The sequence below is a fragment of the Struthio camelus genome, chromosome 10 (genome assembly GCF_040807025.1).
Source record: "Struthio camelus isolate bStrCam1 chromosome 10, bStrCam1.hap1, whole genome shotgun sequence".
Taxonomy (NCBI): Eukaryota; Metazoa; Chordata; class Aves; order Struthioniformes; family Struthionidae; genus Struthio; species Struthio camelus.
In genome coordinates, this window is record NC_090951.1 from 26,349,778 (window position 1) to 26,368,637 (window position 18,860).

Below are 18,860 nucleotides of genomic sequence, written 5' to 3' on the forward strand. Positions count from 1 at the left end.
CTGCCCCTAGCTAATGCCATCCTGCTGCAGCCTCTGAAGTCACAGGGCTTCAGGAGAGCAATTCCACTTATTGCAAATATCAGTTCTGCCGCCTTTTTGATTCCACCTGAAAGTCCTTATAAAATCTTAAACTGGCCTTACAAAGATCTCATAGTAGATCATGCAATACATCTCTACAGCTGGATCACTCTAGGAAAGCTGGTGTGTTCTGCAGTCATTCAAAAACTTATGCAAAATCAGCTCATGGTTTCTCTGACTCATAAATGCTCCAAAAGCTTGCTGCCTTCCAAAAAAAAAAAATCTCTGGCCAAACTTTTCCAAAATGTAGTTGTATTTTGTCTTTACCCAAACAGCAACTCTGTGCTGGAGGGACAGTGAACATGTAAAAGCTGCACACAGTCCAGTTGTCCTGTGGCTAATACCTCAGCACTGCAGACTCTGTAGCATTCGCTTAGTAATAGTAGTCATTTACTCCCTTGTGCTCCAGTTAAAAGTTAGAAAAAGGCGTGGGGAAAGACATATGCCCCTAAAACATTGGCCATGGCCAGTGCAGTACCAGCTTTGCAAAGATCAAGCAGCTCTTCCAACGTTTTTGCGTACCACCCATTTCTCTGCTGTGTTGGAGGCTGCTGGCTGCATGGAGGATGATGATGCCAGGGAGAGTCCTCCCCTGGTCACAGCTTCATGACTTTGTGTGCAGAGGCAGTCATGGACAAATCTGTGGTAGTGGGCTGAAAGAAAACTCCTCTTAGGCTTTGCCTGGCAGATCTTGGGTGCCTCTTGCCCTGAGACAGTGGAGCAATGGGGTGAGAGGTCCCTGCCCAGGTCTATGTACAGCAGCAGGGCCGTAAGACATGCTCCAGCCCCTTGGGGCCCTGCTGACCTCCTCCGCAGGCTCTGGGGCTCACCAGAGTGTGAGCACAGAAGTGCTCTGTGTTTTGCTGTGGGAAGGACAAAACCTTTGCTTGCTAAATGTCGCTGGGGAAGCTACAGCCATGAGGATAGGGGTGCAGGCATGCACTGCAGTAAAGGTGTCTGGGTACCTCCTGAGGCAGGGCTTGGGGGGAAGGTAGGAGAAAGCAAGCACCTCTCGAGCCCTGTAAGTGCTCCCTGCAGCTCTGCACCGCAGTTCCAAATAGCTGGACTCTCAGAGAGGATGCTTGTTTGCTGGGTGGGACTTCTCACAGTCCCTGGCTCTACCTGCACCACTAGGGGCAGATGCGTAGGTCTTTGCCCTCCATGAGGGAGCCGTGAAGAGGAGGAAGAGGTTCAGGATCTGCCTGGGGTGCCCCTCTGCCATCCTGCTGTGGCAGCATGGCAGCTCTTTGGGTCATCCTTGGTGGGCCACACACAATCACCTTGGTCCAGCCTCTGTGGTCTGGATCGCTCAGAGCATCCCACTGGGTGTCTCATCACTGTGCTCATCTCTCACAGGTTTTGACTCTGATATGGTGACACTGGTGTTATCCATTGGCAGAAGCAAGTCCATTAGGCATGTCTCTTTGGGGAAAAACTTCAACATCAAATCCAAGTAAGTGCAACCCGTGGCACTTTGTCACCAGGCCAGGAGCTGCCCTAGCACTATGAACCCACCTCACTTCTTTCTCTCCATCTGAGCCCTGGGCTAGTCGGAAATGCCAGGGATTGCCTCATCTGCCCCCAGAGGCTGGCCTGCTTTATTGTACCAGGGACTTGTGGGGGGACTGTCATCTGCTCCTGACCCAGTCCTTGCTGGAGTGCAGGCATCACAGACACAGGTCACAGCCTTTTGAAATGTGGGTAGGAGGCAGGCAGGAGGCTGACAGGTGTCTAGTGGCTTCTGGCAAAGGCAGGAGGATTGAGCTTTGCCAGGTGTCCATGCTGCCCTGGGGGGAAGTGATGCTGAGATGCACGTGTAACTACCTGCCTCTCCTGCAGAGAAGGGCTGGTGGATGTCCTGCACCGCATTGTCCAGATCACCCAAGAAGATGACTGCGTAAGTACCTCCTGCTGTATCAGGGCCTTTACGTGCCCCAGCCATCCCATCTGTGCCCTGCCTCCCATCAACTGCCATGACTCCAGGGCTCTGCTCAGCCTCTGCTCCAGGGATGCTATCCAGCTTGATATGAAAGACACGTCTCTCCCTCCTTTTTCCTCTTCCAGACTCTCCAGTCCCTGTCAGTGGCTGAGTCACGCCTCAAGTTGGGAACCAACGTCCTGCTCAGTGCCTTGGGCAGTAACACTAGCCTCATTGCTCTGGACATCAGTGGCAATGCCATGGGAGACACTGGTGCCAAGATGCTAGCCAAGGCCCTGCAAATCAACACAAAGCTCAGGTAGCACTGGGGCCTATGCCCCTCTCTCCCTGTGGGCATCCTTCCCACATTGTGCCAGGCGATCTTGATATGACAGTCCTAGTCATGATGCTGATGCCAGTGAAGGAGGTCTATTGCAGTTCCTTGTGATCACAGATGCAACCCCGGACTCCCAGTGAGCAGTGGATGCTGTGACTGTATTTCGCTCTCATGCCAGGCAGTTGCTGGTGCTGACATCCGACATGCAAAGGGCAGGAGAGTAGTTAAATCTCTTCCCTTGCAGCTCCACACCAGCACTTACCAGCTCTTTTCCAAGCTCCCATGTAGCCTAGGATGCTGGAGCTGGAGCCTTACGGTCACTGCTCATCCATGCTTTGTCATTGGTGCCCTGGGCAGAGATGGTAGGGGGCTGTTTCCGGTTGCTAAAATGTCACTTTTTAAACCAAATTCTACTTGAAAAGGAAAGGCAGGGGTTTCTGCAGGGGACAGGGAGTGGGGAAAGGTCTCTCAGCTGGGGACATTCCTCTGTAGGACCTCTGCCCCTGCCAGCAGGGTGATGCCTGTCTGAGTAAGGCCATCCTGCCCTGCACTCTCTCCAGATGTCCAGGTACTTTGCAGCCCTCTGCAGAGGACAAATTTAGTTTTTGAATCATGAAGTTAAGATTTTTAGCCCCATTTCCCTGCCTGCTGGTGTGGGGGTCAGCTTGGCTGAGGTTCCCTGGCAGCCAGCAGGACAGGCACAGCTCAGCATGGCGCCATCAGTGCCTGGCAGCCAGGTGCCTGCCCTCCATGCCTGCTATCAGTCCCTGCCAGTCCAGGCTGGTGTCCCACTTGGTAAGCTGACATGGGCTGCTGTGTTGATTGGGAGGGGGCTCACTCTTGTCCTCTTTGCAGGACCGTGATTTGGGACAGGAACAACACAACTGGCTATGGACTCCTGGAGGTGGCTCAAGCCTTGGAGAGGTAGAGAAGGGGCAGCTTCCTGCCCCGCTACCACAATGCACAAGAGACTTCAGCATCAGGATATCACCGTCCCCAGGCCCTCTTCCCACCAAATGCAGCAAGTGCATCTCACACAGAGCCAAAGGGTTGGAAAGAGGGCCTGAGGGAGTTTCCACACAGCGGGAATTGCTACATTGCAGGCAACAAAGCAACCCACAACCCACTTGTTGACATCATCTTCATTAGTGATCTCTGTTGCTGCAGGGCCTCAGGGCTGGCTATGGCTCATATTTCTCCCTTCCAGCACTGTGCATCACTTAAAAGGATGGAGGGACAAGTTTTACAGCCAGAGGGAAAAGCGTTGCTCCTGAGCTCTGCTACCCACAAGGGCTGGGAGACTGCATCAGGAGTGCTGGGGCTCAGTATCCCAACCCAACAGCAAGTTTCATCACTCTGAACCATACCAAAGTCAGCCCGCAGTGAGCACTGTGTGATCTGCTCAGGTATAGGTTGCTTTTTGTGGGGATCCAGCACTCTGCTCCCTCCTACTCAAAAAAGATGGAAAAAAATTATTCGTCTACTGAGACTATGGGGGGGTCAGATACATGGCCATGCAGATGCACAGGAAGGCCACCACAGTATGGGCTCCAATGGTTTGAGCCAAGAGGGCTTCAGTCAGAGTGGCCAGAGAGTGCAGGCAGGTGGCTGCTGTGACCCTGTGGGGGTTTGCCCATCTGCTCCAGCTCAACCATCCCCACAAGCCCTGGAAGCTACATTGTGTCAACAGGGAAATGCTTTCCCCACACACACGTTTCGTGGTGGCGTTAAAACCATGAGACTGATGTGCCATGGTGTCTGCCACTGCAAGGTAGGAGATGCAATGTAGATGCTTGCCTGCAGCAAAGGGGCTGGCAGTGCCGCTATCCTGCTGCTCACCTGTGCCATTGCCTTGCAGGAATTACACCCTCAAGTCCATGCCCCTGCCAATGAATGATGTGGTGCAGGCATATCGGAGCAACCCTGAGAAAACAGAGGAGGCAGTGCACAAGGTGGGTCTAGGGGCTGGGGGAGCTGGCTTGGGGTGCCAAAGATGCCTAATCACAGGGCTATTTACACGCTGCAGATCCAGTCCTGCCTGACAAGGAACCAAATGCGGCGCACGCTGCCCACACAAACCTTCCGGCTGCAGCAGGGGATACTGACCACCTCTTCTGAACAGGTGAGTACATAAAATCACCATGTCCAGCTGCACAGCCAGTTGCTCTGCTCCAGCATGAATAATCTTGGCTAGTGCTGGACATCAAAGTAGGCCTCTGGCTTGCTCATGATGACTCTTGCAAGCAGCACAGATCCTTTTTCACTTTTCCTGAGCCCAGGACAGAGAGGGCCATGGAGAAGAGAGCAGGGCTGGGCAGGAGAGAATGGGGCTGAGATACCCAGAGAGCCATCCTGGCTTCATCCCTGTGCTTCATGCAAATTCAGTGCTGAGATATCTCACTGCTCATCCCCCCTGCACAGCATGCTGCCATCTTCATGTGCTCAACACATGCTTGCAAGCAAATCCCTGCTGTCCAGCATCCTTGGTCACTAGGCAGGGAAGCGCTTGCAGGGAGTCACCTGCCTGTGCTCCCACTGGCCAGTTGGGCAGCACCCGTGTATTCTTCTCCTGGAAATCACAGCAAGGACAGGAACTTGCAGCGCTGCTCAGGCATCAGTGCATGACAGCATCTTCTCTGTACTCCAGATGGTGAACGAAATCTGCCTCAGCGTGCAGAAGCATGTTGACATCCTGAGCTCCTGCCTGGGCAGGGAGGTGGAGGCCGACATCCTCTTTGCAGAGGAAGCCATCAGGAATGCCAACCTGTCTGTCAGTGTAAGTCTGCTGCACTCCAGGACAGATGGAGTCTCCTTTCTCTTGCCCTGCTTTCCTGTCACGGGGTAAAAACACTCAACTCATGAGGCTTAAATCCAAGATCAAAGCAGTTTATTGATTTATTAATTAACTGACAAACAGTGAATTTTCAAGATCAATAGCATCAGTGCAATAGATACATCACATTACTAAACACTTGCAAAATGTTAAAAAAATGGCTGAAAATTTCTGATCCCCCTTCTATAACAAATCCCAAAATGTTCTAATCTACACACACAGATGCACACAGTTGTGTGCACAAGCTCCTAGGAACTGTGGTTTACAAATCCACCCCCTTCTTCAGGAAGGAGGTTCCCCTGCTTGCACCACCCTCCTTTGGGAGTTGCGGATGGTCCAGCTTTGGGCGCACCCATGCTGCTCCCTACAATCTGCTGATAAAACCCCCCATGTGCCCCCAGAGTGTCCCTCCTTGGGGATCCCCATACCCTCAGCCCCACTGGCTGGATGCAACCTCCCACAGCATGGCAGGGAGAATGTTCCACCAGGTCACAGTGTTGGTGGGGCACCTCCTGGCAGTGTCAGACTCCATTGGACTGTTGCTGTTCCCACTTCTCTCTACCCATTACACGTTTTCCTCCTTCTTCTATGCTTCTTTTCAAGTTGCCACCTTTTTTTTTTCCCTCAAGTCTCTTGGCAACCACTTGGTTACCGCTTAATCCAGCTGATGGTCATCTTCTTCCTTAGTGTTCCTCACTTCCCATCTCATCAGCTGCTGTTGCCGGGGGGGGGGGGGGGGGGGGATGTGAATCCCACCACACACCCAAGTCCATGCCCCTATCTCAAACCTGGCACTACGCCCTTGCCCCTGTGTGGCAATTGTCTCTACATGAGCTGTTGAGGGCAAGAGCCATGATGCCTCCCTAGCCACACTGGGCTATCCTGAGAGATGCACTGCATCTTTTCATCCCAGTATGAGGGAAAATTTGCACAAACCTGTGAGCAGCTTGTGAGAGATTGGAGGTGCATGGGGCTGCTGGAGGCCAGAATGTCCTTGAGGCTGTACCAGAAAGGATTTTCACTGGGTGTTTTTAGAACAGAACTGCTTCAGCTACAGACTATCACAACAGCTTGCTTGCAAGGGGCTGGCACTGACTTTACAACCTACAGAAAGTGGGACCTACAGGGTGGGGGATGCTACTGCAGACAGGGAGAGGAGGGGCTCTCACCACTCACTGCCCTGTCTCCTGGTAGCACCTGGAGACTACACCGTAGTGGGGATGCTCTGCAGGGACCTGGTGCTGTTGTCCAAATCGCGGGGACCAACAGTTGTGCACTGTGAGCACGCATCCCAGCAACAGGGTGAGAAAGAGGCTGCTCGTCAGCTTCCTGGGTTAGGGAAGGGTTCTAGTGAGATTTAATTTAATAGGACAGTGCTGATGCTGTAGAGGTGCCAGAAGGGCTAGGAAAGGATAAGCAGTGAGAGAGCAGATGGGCTGGGTACAACAAGAGAAGGAGGCCCAATGGACTCTGAGGGCAGTGGGGTAGAGGAGTGCAGAGGGGCTGGGGAGCCTGACCCCAGCCCAGTGGGGCTGAAAGACCACTGGGTGCCCCTGACTGATGCAAGGAGTTCTTTGCTATGGGGCAGCCATGGACTAGGACTGTGCTTGCCATACATGGCTCAGCAGAGTAAAGATATGCTGCCATAGGATGAGCCACACTTTCTCTCCTCCCCTCGCAGATTTTGCCTCTATTGTATGAAGCAGGAAACACCCCATACCAGAATGGCAAGCTGCAGCATAATATGGAATGTCTCACGGAGGAAGCGTCACAGGCCTGTGGCCGGGAAATCCAGGTGGGTGCCTACTGGGAGCCGCTGCAGCAAGCAGGGAGCTGTCAGTGGCATGGGACACTTGTCAGCCTCAGCCCAAGATGTGATGAAGCCCCAGATGCAGGGACTGCCCTGACCAAGGGACGCCAGCTGCTCTGAGCCTAGCATACAGTGTGCTCCAGCAGTGCATATACTGCACCTCTTCCATCACCTCCATCACCCAGGTCCCCCCTTGTACATAACTTCTCCTGGGACAAATAGCAAAATATTTGAATGCTGATAAGAAAAGAGGCAGAAAATGTCCTCTTCCTTCCCCTAACTTCTGGGTCTGCCACAGGCGATCATGCAGGCAGTGCTGGACACAGTCCACAACCTGTGCCCGGCCATGCTACAGAAGAGAGGAGTCAGGGACCAGCTGGTCAATGCCATGTCAGAGCGGATATACCTCCAGGACCACCTCAACCTCAGTTCTGTCCTGGACCAGATGGTGACTGATGTCTTCAGCAAGCTGAAGTGAGTGACATGATTTTTTTTCCCTTTTTGCTCAGCTGCACATCTGAGGGTCTGCTGCACAGCTGGCTCTCTCCCACGGGGCAGCTCAAGGTCATAGCCACCCCATGTGGCTGTGCTGCCAGGAAGAGTGTGGAGCAGAGGGACCCAGCTGCTTCATTTTCCCAGCTTTGGCTTCACTTGCCACCTTGATCCAGCTCAGACCCACCGCCATGAGTCCCTGAGGAGATGGGAAGTCCTTGGGGTTGGGGGGGGAGGGGGGGTATGAGGGGTGATGTTCCTGCAGGCACATCCTCACTGCTGAGAAAGTGAAGCCCTAAGCATTGAAGGGGAGGTACTCAGCATCCTCTGTCCCTGCCAGGGCATGGCCAGTAGCTGCTCCGGGTCCTACTCCCTGTGTGGGAAGCAGGAATGGGTGCACATGTCTGGCCAGCAAAGTCACCTGGGCATGTCCTCCTGGACATGTCTCCAGTAGCATGACCATCCCCTGGCTGACCATCCAGTTCCCCAGTAGACCGCTGCAAAGAAGCTGTGCTCCAGGGTCACTTGTGCCCACTCAGCTCCTGGGGGAGCCAAGCCCAAGGCTTGGGGGGGCTGTGGCCACCCAGCTTGGTTTCTCCTTACCCACTTGACTCTCACTGAAAATGAAGACCCCTATGCTGGCCAACCTACTTGCTGGGCTGAGGCGGGACTGCATCATCCTGTGCTACCTCTGACATCCCTCTCTTCGGTCCCAGTGAAATCAAGCTGTCTGTCACAGCGGCTGTGGCTGACTGCATTGTGGATGCTGTGCTGGGAGACCTGACAGTTGCCCAGTGCAGGCTGGTGAGTGCTGGCAGGGCCAGCCCTTGTAGGTCATGATGGGGATGTGGGGTGGGTGTCTGAGTATTCTGGCATTGCCCAGGCACCGGCCAACATAGTGACTGCAGCTTTGCTGTCCAGAAAGCAGGACAATTTCCTCTCAGGCTGGTTTTCCTCCCAGGTAGTCCTCTCCCACGGCTGTCACAGCAGAATTAACTCTGTACAGCTCCTTACCACCTGTACCCACCAGAGTGAGGTCCAGGAGCTGCCCCACGGCAGGGAATGTTGGGGGGGCACCAGGAGGAAACTGGGCAGCAGCCGTCCGTGCACCAGGGCTCTCTGCACAAGGCAGAAGCAGGGCAGCTGCACCAGGGCACAGCCAGGGCTGGCAGCTGGCTAATCAGGCCTAAATCCGCTCACAAATCCCAGGCACAGGAAGGGAGTGGAGCAGCACAACGTACACGGGGCAGCCGAGCACACTTCGACCAAGGGAATGATTTAAGCGCTTCCTCATGATTTTAGGCAGAGAGCCTCTCCAAGCACGGGCTGGACCTCCCATCACTGCAGCTGGAGCCCATTGAAGATGATGCCGCCGTGCCAATGAGGGGCAGAAATCCTCTGGATATCACTGAGAAAGGCTTTGCTACGGAAGAGGTAGGGCTCGGCTCCCTGTCCGGCTGTGCTGCACTGGTGTCTGGGCTACCAGAGGGGTCAGTGACATCAGGAGCCATCAGGCCTGACAGCGGGCAGTAGCTGGAAGACCCAGGCCTGCCGCTACATGATACCCACATAAAAGGCCTTCTATCCGCCTTGCTGGCTGAAACTAGTTAGAGCGCTGTACTTAAGAGACCAGCCTCTCTGGGCTCTAGCAGGTCTGCACAGCATGCACAGCTCCCCCGGACACCTGTGCTAGCTTAAGGCCAGGTCAGCACTAAGGCAATTAGCCCACCGGTCCGTGCTGCCAGCCTGCTTGCTTAGAGCTTCCACCAGCTCTACCTATCCTGCCGGCACTCCCAACCATGGTAGTTGCGCTCCACTGTGCCCTGGTGCTGCTCCAGGGCCACATACAGGCCCTCCAATCAGCTTTTTGCCTCCAGATCTAGAATCTCACACATAGCACTGGGGAAATGGCTGGAAAACCCTCTAATTCAGCAGGGTTGGCACCTCAGATGGTTTAGTTAGGTGCTGGAGACGAACTAGACCAAGAAGAGGGGGGGGTGCACCCCTGGGGTTTTAGGGGTGTCAGAGGGTTTGCAACAGGCACAGGACCAAGGGTGGTTGGGTCCAGCTGCCACAGGGAAGGCAGGAGGACCCTGCTCACTGTGGCCAGCTTTCCAAAGAAAATGTAGCCAAAGCCTGGGCTGTGGGCAGCTCCCAGATAGTGCTCACCCGTGGTGGCATCTGTCTGCCTCCATCCTGTTGGTGGCCGGGCAGCGAGAGCATCACTGGATTTGTGAGCAGACTCTTTCCCCTCCTCTCCCTGCAGTACAAGATGGCTCTGCGGAGGAAGAACAAGCATTTCAGGAGCATTCGGCCCACGCCAACCATGAGAAGTAAGGCTGTCGCATAGCTGTCCCTGCTTCTGTGCCCTGGCTTGGTGTGCATCCATTATGGTCTGGAACAGTGAGCCACGTGTGCCATTTCCTTACTGTCAGGGTGCCACAATGGCAGGGGGCTCACAACTTTAATTCAGGGACCCATACTGTTCATTCGGGGGCCACTGCACAGGGCCTCTGCAACAGTGCTACAGACCCCGGGGAGCCAAGAGCAGACTTCCAGTGCCAGCAGGCCCAGCGTCGGGCACTCTGCTGACAGTGATGTGGGGAAGAACTGGCCTTTTGTTGCCCTGGGTGTTGAGCTGGATGGGATCCAAATATGCTGCTGCTTTAGGAGAGGATGGAAAGTTTGTGGATGACTCTGGAGGCTTCAAACCAGCATGTCTCTAGTAGGGACATCTCCCTGCACTGTGTTGGAGACCAGTCCTGGGGACTGAGCATTGCTGAGCTACCCAAAACATCCAGGGGCTGTGATTTAAGTCCTTGAGATCCCAAAAGGGCAGAGGAGGGTTTGCCTGATGATGCTCCTGGGGCTGCAGACAAAGGTTTGGCAGGGAGGCTGCCAAGAGAGAGCAGTGCTGAGTTGTCCCAGGCTTTTCTGTGGCCAGTTTTATCCCACAAAGCCCTGCGTGCATGGGCTGGCTGGAGACGATGGGAACAGGATCTGGGGAGGCCCGAGGAAAATGGCCAGCATTTTGGTGACTTTTCTTTTTCGAGACTTTGGCAGCGATGATCGTTTGGCAATGGGATCCCAGGCTTCAACAGAAGCAGAGCTCACACCATGCCTGAGTGCCTTACATCCAGATATCCCTGTGCCTGCCATGGATGCAGGGAATCCGTGACAGCCGCTAAGCCTGGCCATGTCCTCATCCCCCTGCCCAGGCTACGTGTAACCAAACAGCCTGAGAAGCCACCTGCCAGGCAGGTGCCAGCTCAGGTGATCCATGCAAGGTGGGAACAGTCCCAAACCAAATCCCTGGCTGCACACTGATTTGTCTTACCAAAATGCTGACGATTGCCCTCAGTCCTATGTGTTGGGGCTCTGCTGTGCTATGTGTGGTACAAAACCAAGCACATCTTCAGTAGCTCACAATCCTTCCTGCAAGCCGGGCCAGGGCTGGCAGAGCCCATGCTGCTCTCCCACTGCTTTGGTATAGGCCTGTGAGGGGTTTGATGTGCGTCTTTGGACCTGTCTGCAGGGAACAACTTGCATCACTCCCCCACAGTATCCCACATGCTCAGCCCTGCCAGCTGTGTGCAGAAACCTCCTGGGGACCTTGCTATGTTGTGAGAATAGCAGGAGCTGGCCCCAAATGAGCTGCAAGCTGTTGCCCAAGGCTGACGTGCAAGCTCTCCCCACCATTAGCAGCATTCGCATGAACCGTGGAGCAGCCGCCTGGCTCCACTCCCCTCCCCTTCGCATGGTGCAGCGAGCGCGCCGCGCAGCGCCACTAAACCTCCGCATCGCTGCAAGTGGGCTAAGGCTGCTGCGGTGGGGAGGTCTGCGCAGGGGCTCCGCCGGGGCTTAGCCAAGGCACCGGCCCGGGGCCCATTCACAGCCTGGGCTTCTCGCCCTCGCAGGTCTCTCGGAGCTGGAGTTGCAGGCAAGCAGGGACGCAAGCGGGCTCCAAACGCACCGGGCGCCGCTGTCACTCAGCCCTGCCGCGCCGAAGGCACGCCCTGCCTCCACAAAGGATGCTGAGCCTGCGAGCAGCTTGCTCCCTTGCACGCAGCCTGCATCCACCGAATCCCTTATGGACCTACCGACTGAAGGGGAGAAACTGGAGCATTGCACCAAAGCTAGGCCCAGGCCCAACCGCAGGCACAAGCAGCCTCCAAGCAAGCCGAATGTAAGACTTGTTTTGTTTTTCCAACTAAGCAGGTTGCGGGGTGGGGGGAGGGCTGGTTTGTGGTTCCCTCCCCCCCCAACAGGATGAATTATCTTAGTCAGCATTTATTGCAAGGCAGGAATATGAGACGTGCAGCGTGCAGCTGGTTTATGATACTGCACTCCAGCTGCTGCTGTGTGCACCTTCGAGGAGGGGGTTGCTGGGAGGATAGTTAGTGATTTTGGGAGGCCAGGGAAGTCTTTCCTTTTCTTCTTGATGAATTTGACATGCTGCAGAACTGTGGGATCTGAGATACAGGCAGGAAAAAAACACAGTTTGCTTGCAGAGGGCTGATCTGTTTGTGGATGTCTCCGTCTCCCTCTGTCCATCGGAGCTGAATTTTCTCCCAAGATACAAAAAGCCTTTTCCAGACCTACCTCAAAGCACCAGAGGCAAAATGTGAATGCAGCTATCGTGGCTCCTGGCAGAACTGTGCAAATCGCTGCTGTTAGTGGAGGACTGGCTCCACGGCTCTGCTGGCCTTGGCATGGCTGGATTTAACCCTAGAGCTTTCCCACACCTAAAATATGAATGTACAGGGAGTGATGCTCATAACTTGCTGGATGTGTTTACAGTGCCTCAGGCTGCTTTGGCAACAAAAAGTAACTTTTGGATGCAGCTGGACCAGACTCCACAGAGGAAACCAGGCCTGGGAGAGATGGGTGGTGCTGGGGCAGGGGCTGGAGAGGCCAATGCATGCTGTGGTGGGGTGCTTTGAAAAGGCTGGAAGCATTTTGGCTGCTATCTAAGCAGTCTCTGCTCCTTCACCCGCCATTGGAAGGGCCTGGAGGGGCAGTCTTCCCCATGCCCAAAGCAGGTTGTGAAGGGTAGGGGTGCTCTCGAGACCCAAACTGCCGGGGGCACTGTGTCAGGAGGCCCAGCTTGTCCCTCGTCTCCCTGCCACCACAACACAGCTGGGTCCTACCACCCACCGGAAGGCCCTGGCATGCATAGCCACTGTTATGCTCACCCTGGCTAGGCCCTGCAGTCAGAGCCCTGCTGCCTCAGGAGGAGAGGCAGCAAGGGCTATTTTACCCTGGCACAGGCTCGCAAGAGCTGGGCAGAGCCTCAGGGCATCACCTTGGCACACTCCTCTGCACCTGGGAGACTGCGTGCCAGCCAGCTCAAGAATCCCACCAGGGCATGGCACTGCTGCTGTTGTCAAAGGAGAAATGAGAGGCTGAGACAGGCCCCTGCCTGCCTGCTCCATCATGTGCTCTGGATAGGCACACTCTGCCAAATCGTGGCCGCGTGTTTGGTGAGGGCAGGCTTTGATGGATGCAATGTGACAGGTAAAGCAGATATTGTAGTGTTGGAATGGATCCTGAGAGGCATAAATCCAGCTGTAATGAAAAGTCATTATGGATTGAAATGCCACCTACAGAGAAGTGCCTTCCTCTTGTCAATTGGAAGCCACCGATCCTGTGCCCTGTGCCAGGTCTAGGTGGGTGCCACAGCTCTAGAGAAAGGCCTGGCCATGGCATGGAGTGTTTTGCTGCCTGGACTCAGAGTGAATGACCTTGGTCTGGACCACAGCAGTACTTCAAGTTGGATGGAGTTGGACTCAACATGGGAAAATCAGTGAGGATGAGCGCCAGGCTCTATGTGCAGATGTCAGGACATGAAATAAGCCCTGAGTGCCTGGCTGCGTGGCTCACGGGCAGGTGTAGACTGTGCAGGACACCCCATAGGGTGCTGCCTTGCCTCTTGTTCATGGGCTGTTGAGCATAGGCTCCACTGTGTGGGGGGCCTGCCAGACCTGGAAGTGCAGCACTTTGATGCCTGCAGTCAGCATCCATGGCTCCTATTCCATGGAAGAGTGGGTTACCCCATGACACACAGGAGAGGAGCCCATCTTCTCTCCCAAAGCCTGGCCACACCTTCTGAGGTGCCCTATGTCCTGGCCTTCACCCCTGCCTCCTGGTGGTGCGGCTGGACAGATGGGCCGACAGGTGGATGGATGCCACCTGCACTGCCCCGAGGGCTGACTGCAGAGCAGTTCCCTCCCAGGCCTGCAGCTGCCTGCTCCATCAGGAGCAGGGAGAGCGGGTGTCCATTCCTTGGTTCTCAAAGCAAGGAAATGTTCCTGCCAAAGTCTTCCTCTCCACATCGCCCAAGAGTGTGGGAGAGCAGGATCAGAGGTTTGACCCACTTGTAGGAGAGCATTTGCAAGAATTGGTTGTGACATGAGGCCAGGGCTGTCCTTGGTGATGCTCAGTGCCCACAAGGTGGGCAAAGGCAAGATTTACCACAGTATGTCCCAAGGAGGGTTGGAGACATACTATGGAGCCACATGGGTGTCATGCAACACAGGCACTTATGGGTAGAGAGACAGAGCATATGGGCACCAGACCTTTGTCACAGTGCTGAGCAGGAGCATGAGTGCCCAGCACCTGACAGTGTCCACAGCAGGGGGTCCTGGCATGATGTAGCTGAAGAGGACAATTCTGAGCCAAGCAGGCCACAGCAGGGGAATCACAGTGGCTGTTCAGGCAGGGTGAAGGGCTGGCAGGAAGCTGGGGAGATCTTGGGGGTCCTGACAAAACGGAGACGTGCCAAGTCATCAGGGGATCCTGGCTGGATCACAGTCTGATAACACCCTGATTTGGCTTTAAGGCTGGATGCTTGGAAGGCGTGCTAGCCCCTCCAGCCCAAAGGGTTTCCAGCCCTCTCCTGAGCTGGCACCCACAAGCCTCCTCCCGGCATAGCAGATAGCTCTGCATGCGCATGCAAATGGGACAGGACATTTTTGCCCACCTGTGTGGCCTCTGGAGGTGTGGGGAGGTGGCCGGCAGGGGAGATGTACCCACTGTTGCCTGCCCTGCTGCTCAGGCCTGGGCCCAGATGATGGCTGTGCTTGCTTGTAGGTGCAGCCTGTGGCCTGTGAGAACAGTGAGGACAGGAGCATCACCCGCGTGGATGAGGGCCTTGAGGACTTCTTCGCCAAGAGGCTCATCACAGAGGAGCTGCCGTAAGTGAAGAGGGGTGCCTGCAGCCCCCACAGCCACAGCAGTTCTGACCCAGCAGCTGGTACCCCCAGCAGGCTCCTGTCCCATGGTACACCATGTTTCTGCAGAGCACCACCACCTGCAACCCAGACCTGCCATGCAAACATTGCTGGCTCAAGGTCAGGGCAAAGTGCTAAAGGGATGCTTGAGAAAATAATACCACAGCCCCTCTCACCCCAGGCACCTGGCAGGGCAGATCTCTGGCTGCCCTCAGAGAGCATTTCCAAGGGCAAACTGGCAAGAGGACATCGTGAGGGCACTTATAGGGTGTGGGATGCTGGCAGGGCCCTGTTTCCACAAGCTTTGGCCAGGGGGAAGGGAGATGGGTGTTGTGGGAAGGGCTATGGGGGTCTGTCCCATAGCAGGGAGGGACTGGTCCACCAGGGTCTGGATGGAACGTGCTGTGGGAGCCTCCCTAGGTCCACACAGGGCTGAGGATGCTGGCTGAGCCCAGCATCTGGGGCTGGCACTGGGTCCCTGGGTCAAACAGCCCCTCGACAGCCCTGGCCTAACATTTCCCAATGCCTCATCTCTCCCTAGCCCCACAGCACTGGAGACCTGTCCTGGATCAACCCTTCTGGCATCCTCCAGCTCCCGCACCCTCAAGAAGAAAATTGGGAACTTTTTTGCATTCAAGAAGCCCAAGTCCAGTCGGGGCTCAAGGTGCGAGAAGGAGCCTGAGGGCAGCGTCACAGCCCCCAAAAGCAGACGGTCGGTGCTCAGTGACATTTTACGCCCCCCCAGCAAGGCAGGAGAGCCACTGAGCAAGTCTGAGGAGGGGGGCCTCGCTGCTGAGCCCCAGGCAGATCCCGAGCACAGCCAGACCCCTGACTCTGCCCGCAGGATCAGGCCCAAGTACTCGCGGGAGGGCAAGTCCCAGTCACTCATACTTCTGTCTGGGGAGGAGGAGGACACGCTCGGGGTCAGACACGACAAGGTAAGCACTGCCATGGCACCAACAAGCCACTCCAGCTGACTCTTGTCTCTGGCTTGGCCCCTGGGTGCTGCTGCTCCCGAGGACGCTGGCAGTGCCAGGGCTGCATACTGTCAGGGCCTGTGGCACAGAGCCATGGCACAGGGCTGCAGCCCACCCACGGCTGAGAAGGAGAAGAGAGCAGGCTGGACATAGCAGGGATGTGGGGATCCTTGAGCAATGACTGGGGAGCCCGACATTGACACAGATCCTGCTGGGTTGTGTCCTTGCCTCAGTAACCACAAGGCACATCTGAGGCTGAGGGACTGTGCACTCAGCAGGCAATCAGGTTGGTGCTGCTGGTCCCGTGAGGGGTGCTGCCTCCCACACCACACGTCCTGGCATGGCTGTGTCTTTCCTGCAGAAGAAGCACCTGGAGAAGAGTGAAGGGGAGCTGCCCAACTCCTTTGAGCAACGCGTGCACGTCATGCTCCACCGCATGGGTGTCACAAAGAGCCTGGCCGCTGAGGGCAAGAAGGAGCAGGTGGGATCGGCTCTTCTTTAGGGACACATCCTGCACCCAGGGAGGTGGAGATGGTGGCCCATGGGACAAGGTGACCCAGGCCCCAGCCTCACTCCCCTGGCTGGGTCAGACCTGATAGCATACAGGCCTGTACCACCACTGCCCGCAGCCTCTGTCCTGTGACCTAACCCTCTGCAAGGGGAACAGTGCATGCGCAGTGCAGGCTGTCTGGCCATCTGTACCTTCTTCACCAGCATGGACCCACCCCATGCACACGCAGCCCCTCAAGCCCTGCCAGCACACTCCTGGTCACAGGTCCATGTGCCCTGCCGCTGCCACCCCAGCTCCACCTCACCAGATTTCTTTTTCTTGCAGAACAAAGACAGTGAGATCAAGAAAGCCGGTTCAGACGGTGAGGTGCTGCGTCCTCCCCCATCCTTCCCTCAGCCCTGGCCCTGACCCAAGGGTAGCACAGCTGGGCATCCTTAGAACCCCTTGGGCTCCCAGATGCATGTCCCACAGCAGGGCCAGCCCCCATGTCCCACAGCACACAGCTAGCAGGAATTGGGCCAAGCATCACCAGTTCTACTCAGGGCTGCTTCACCCTGTGGTTTAATCACCTCGCTGGGTGCTGGCGGTGTGGGGGGTGACCTGCTCAGCTCACTGATGCTGACTGATGGCCTGTGCTTGCAGGGGACATTGTGGACAGCTCTGTGGACTCACCACCCCCCTCCCTGAAGGTGCGCATACACTCCATGTCCACAGGTAAGTCAGCTGTGGGCACAGTGGGAAGTGCACCGGTTCCCAGGGGTAGAGGACCGGCCGAGGGGGGAGTTAAGTCCTTCCCCACCATCAGCACACAGCAATGCTATATGGGCACCAGAGTCTGGGAGCCAACATGTGCCACGGCACCAGCCAGTGGGCACAGACACCTTGCTCAGGGTTCCACCACTGGGAGGGTGCCTTGCACCCATGGATGCCCAACACTGATCTGGTCATAGCAGAAGGAAATCCAGCCATTCTCCCTTGATCAGGGAGGGAGACATCAGCCCAAGCTGTCTGCCTTGCTGCTGGCCCTGGGCACCAAAGCTCACCCATGCCCTGTATCCCTTCGGTGGGTGCAGGCTGAGTCCCAGCACCTTCTTAAGCTGCCCAGCCTTCCTAAGAGTCAGACTTGGGGGAAAACCCTACATGTGGGATATCCATGGCTTTGACCTGCTTTTCCCACAGATACGTCCTTACGAAGCAGCATAGCCAACACGGTAGAGCCCAGCACAGGCCCGGCCACTACCAGGCCAGCCTGGAAAGCCCTGGGGAAGCAACCGAACGCAGAGCTGAAAGGGAAGAGCTCAGATCTGCCCCGGCACTCCCTTCCCATCCCCGAACAGAGCGGGCAGCCGGACCCAACAGGCCAGGAGGGTTGGAGCAGCAGCCTGCCGCAGCGCGGGAGGAGCACGCCGACAGCGCTGCTGCGGAGGGTCAGCCATTGTGGGGAGCCGGGCACCAGCACCACCCCACCAAGCCTGCCAGCACCCCCTGATGCTGAAGGTACAGGTGCACAAGCTACAGAAAGGGCCCTAAAGAGGGGCTAGCCCATTCGTGGTAAGGGCAGCCAGCACTGTTTGGGAACGGAGGCCAGCCAAGAATTGAGCCTTGAGCCATCCTCCCCTAGGGAGGAAAGGGGCTACAAAAGCTAAAAACACTGGTTCCCTTCTCTGCCCAGCCCCGATTTGCCCCTTAGGCTCTCACAGCTTGGGCACACAGGGCACAATGGCAGGGCTGCCGGGGAGGCTGAGGCATCGCAGGACATCCCTGCCGCAGGGACCGTCTCCCCAGCCAGCAGCTCCCCCCGGCTTTTCCAGACATTCGCCTGACGCCACGGCTGGCTGCGTTGAGTGGGACCAGCCGCAGAGCTGTCTCCATCCACGAGGACCAGCTCAGGGAACCAGACTGCCTGACGGAGCTGGAGAGTAAGTGGGGGCCAGAGCAAGAGCTCCAGGTGCTGGGGGACACAAGCACCCAGCCCTGAAGGGCACAGGCAGTGCAGCTGGGGTATGTCTCGGGGCAGGGCCTGTCTCGTCGCTCCTGTTCAATACAGTGCTCAGCAGCTGAGGATTGCTCAGCCAGATGGCCACAGCAAGTGACAAAGGCCTAGCAAAAGTCCTACTGCCCTGGCTCACAGTAGGATGGACAGAAAGACAACGGGAGTAAGGGGATTGCTTCACCCCGGCAGCACAAGCCCTTGCCCCCGGTGCAGCCCCAAGGGGTTGAACATGCATTGGGATGCAAGCGATACAACAGCAACGCAGTGCCTGCTCAGCCCCCCAGCATCTTCCCTGAACAAATGAACAGAGGGGGCGAAACCCACCAAAGTCCATCCATCACCTTTTCCCTTTCACACTGCTTCCTACAGCATGCTGGCGGAGACACATTCATTGTGGTCACATCCAGACCACTGCTCCTGTAATGCTAGTGCTCTCAGTTCCTCACCTATCCTCTCCTTGCTTCACCTTCAAGCTCAAGCCAGGCTGCCCCGACCACATAGCCATCTTATGTAATGCTCCGCCGTGTTTCGTTTCCTCCAGATTTAATGATCCCCCTTCGCCTGCGGCGCTCACCTGTGCTGAAACGGAGGAACAAACGCAACTCCCTTGCAGACCCAGAGGTGACCAGTGAGCCCGGCCCATCCTTGGACACCACGGGTAAGGCTGGGCGACAAGAGA

At 56.2% G+C, this 18,860-nt stretch overlaps 1 protein-coding gene across 6 annotated transcripts in view; it reads left to right on the plus strand.

Annotated features, from left to right (window-relative positions):
* CARMIL2 (capping protein regulator and myosin 1 linker 2) overlaps positions 1-18,860 on the plus strand; it is a 38,060-nt gene that overhangs the window by 17,874 nt on the left and 1,326 nt on the right. For 2 of the 6 annotated variants that reach the window (XM_068955558.1, XM_068955563.1), the window contains exons 19-39: positions 1,435-1,531; positions 1,918-1,975; positions 2,143-2,315; positions 3,189-3,257; positions 4,192-4,285; positions 4,360-4,455; positions 4,981-5,109; positions 6,848-6,961; positions 7,275-7,450; positions 8,185-8,272; positions 8,771-8,902; positions 9,735-9,801; positions 11,386-11,654; positions 14,561-14,664; positions 15,242-15,638; positions 16,039-16,158; positions 16,513-16,549; positions 16,831-16,902; positions 17,368-17,685; positions 18,000-18,107; positions 18,723-18,839. In XM_068955558.1, the coding sequence (XP_068811659.1) occupies positions 1,435-1,531; positions 1,918-1,975; positions 2,143-2,315; positions 3,189-3,257; positions 4,192-4,285; positions 4,360-4,455; positions 4,981-5,109; positions 6,848-6,961; positions 7,275-7,450; positions 8,185-8,272; positions 8,771-8,902; positions 9,735-9,801; positions 11,386-11,654; positions 14,561-14,664; positions 15,242-15,638; positions 16,039-16,158; positions 16,513-16,549; positions 16,831-16,902; positions 17,368-17,685; positions 18,000-18,107; positions 18,723-18,839 (2,835 nt within the window). The remainder of the gene's footprint in view (positions 1-1,434; positions 1,532-1,917; positions 1,976-2,142; positions 2,316-3,188; positions 3,258-4,191; positions 4,286-4,359; positions 4,456-4,980; positions 5,110-6,847; positions 6,962-7,274; positions 7,451-8,184; positions 8,273-8,770; positions 8,903-9,734; positions 9,802-11,385; positions 11,655-14,560; positions 14,665-15,241; positions 15,639-16,038; positions 16,159-16,512; positions 16,550-16,830; positions 16,903-17,367; positions 17,686-17,999; positions 18,108-18,722; positions 18,840-18,860) is intronic. The other 4 variants (XM_068955559.1, XM_068955564.1, XM_068955562.1 and 1 more) reach the window with 4 other exon arrangements.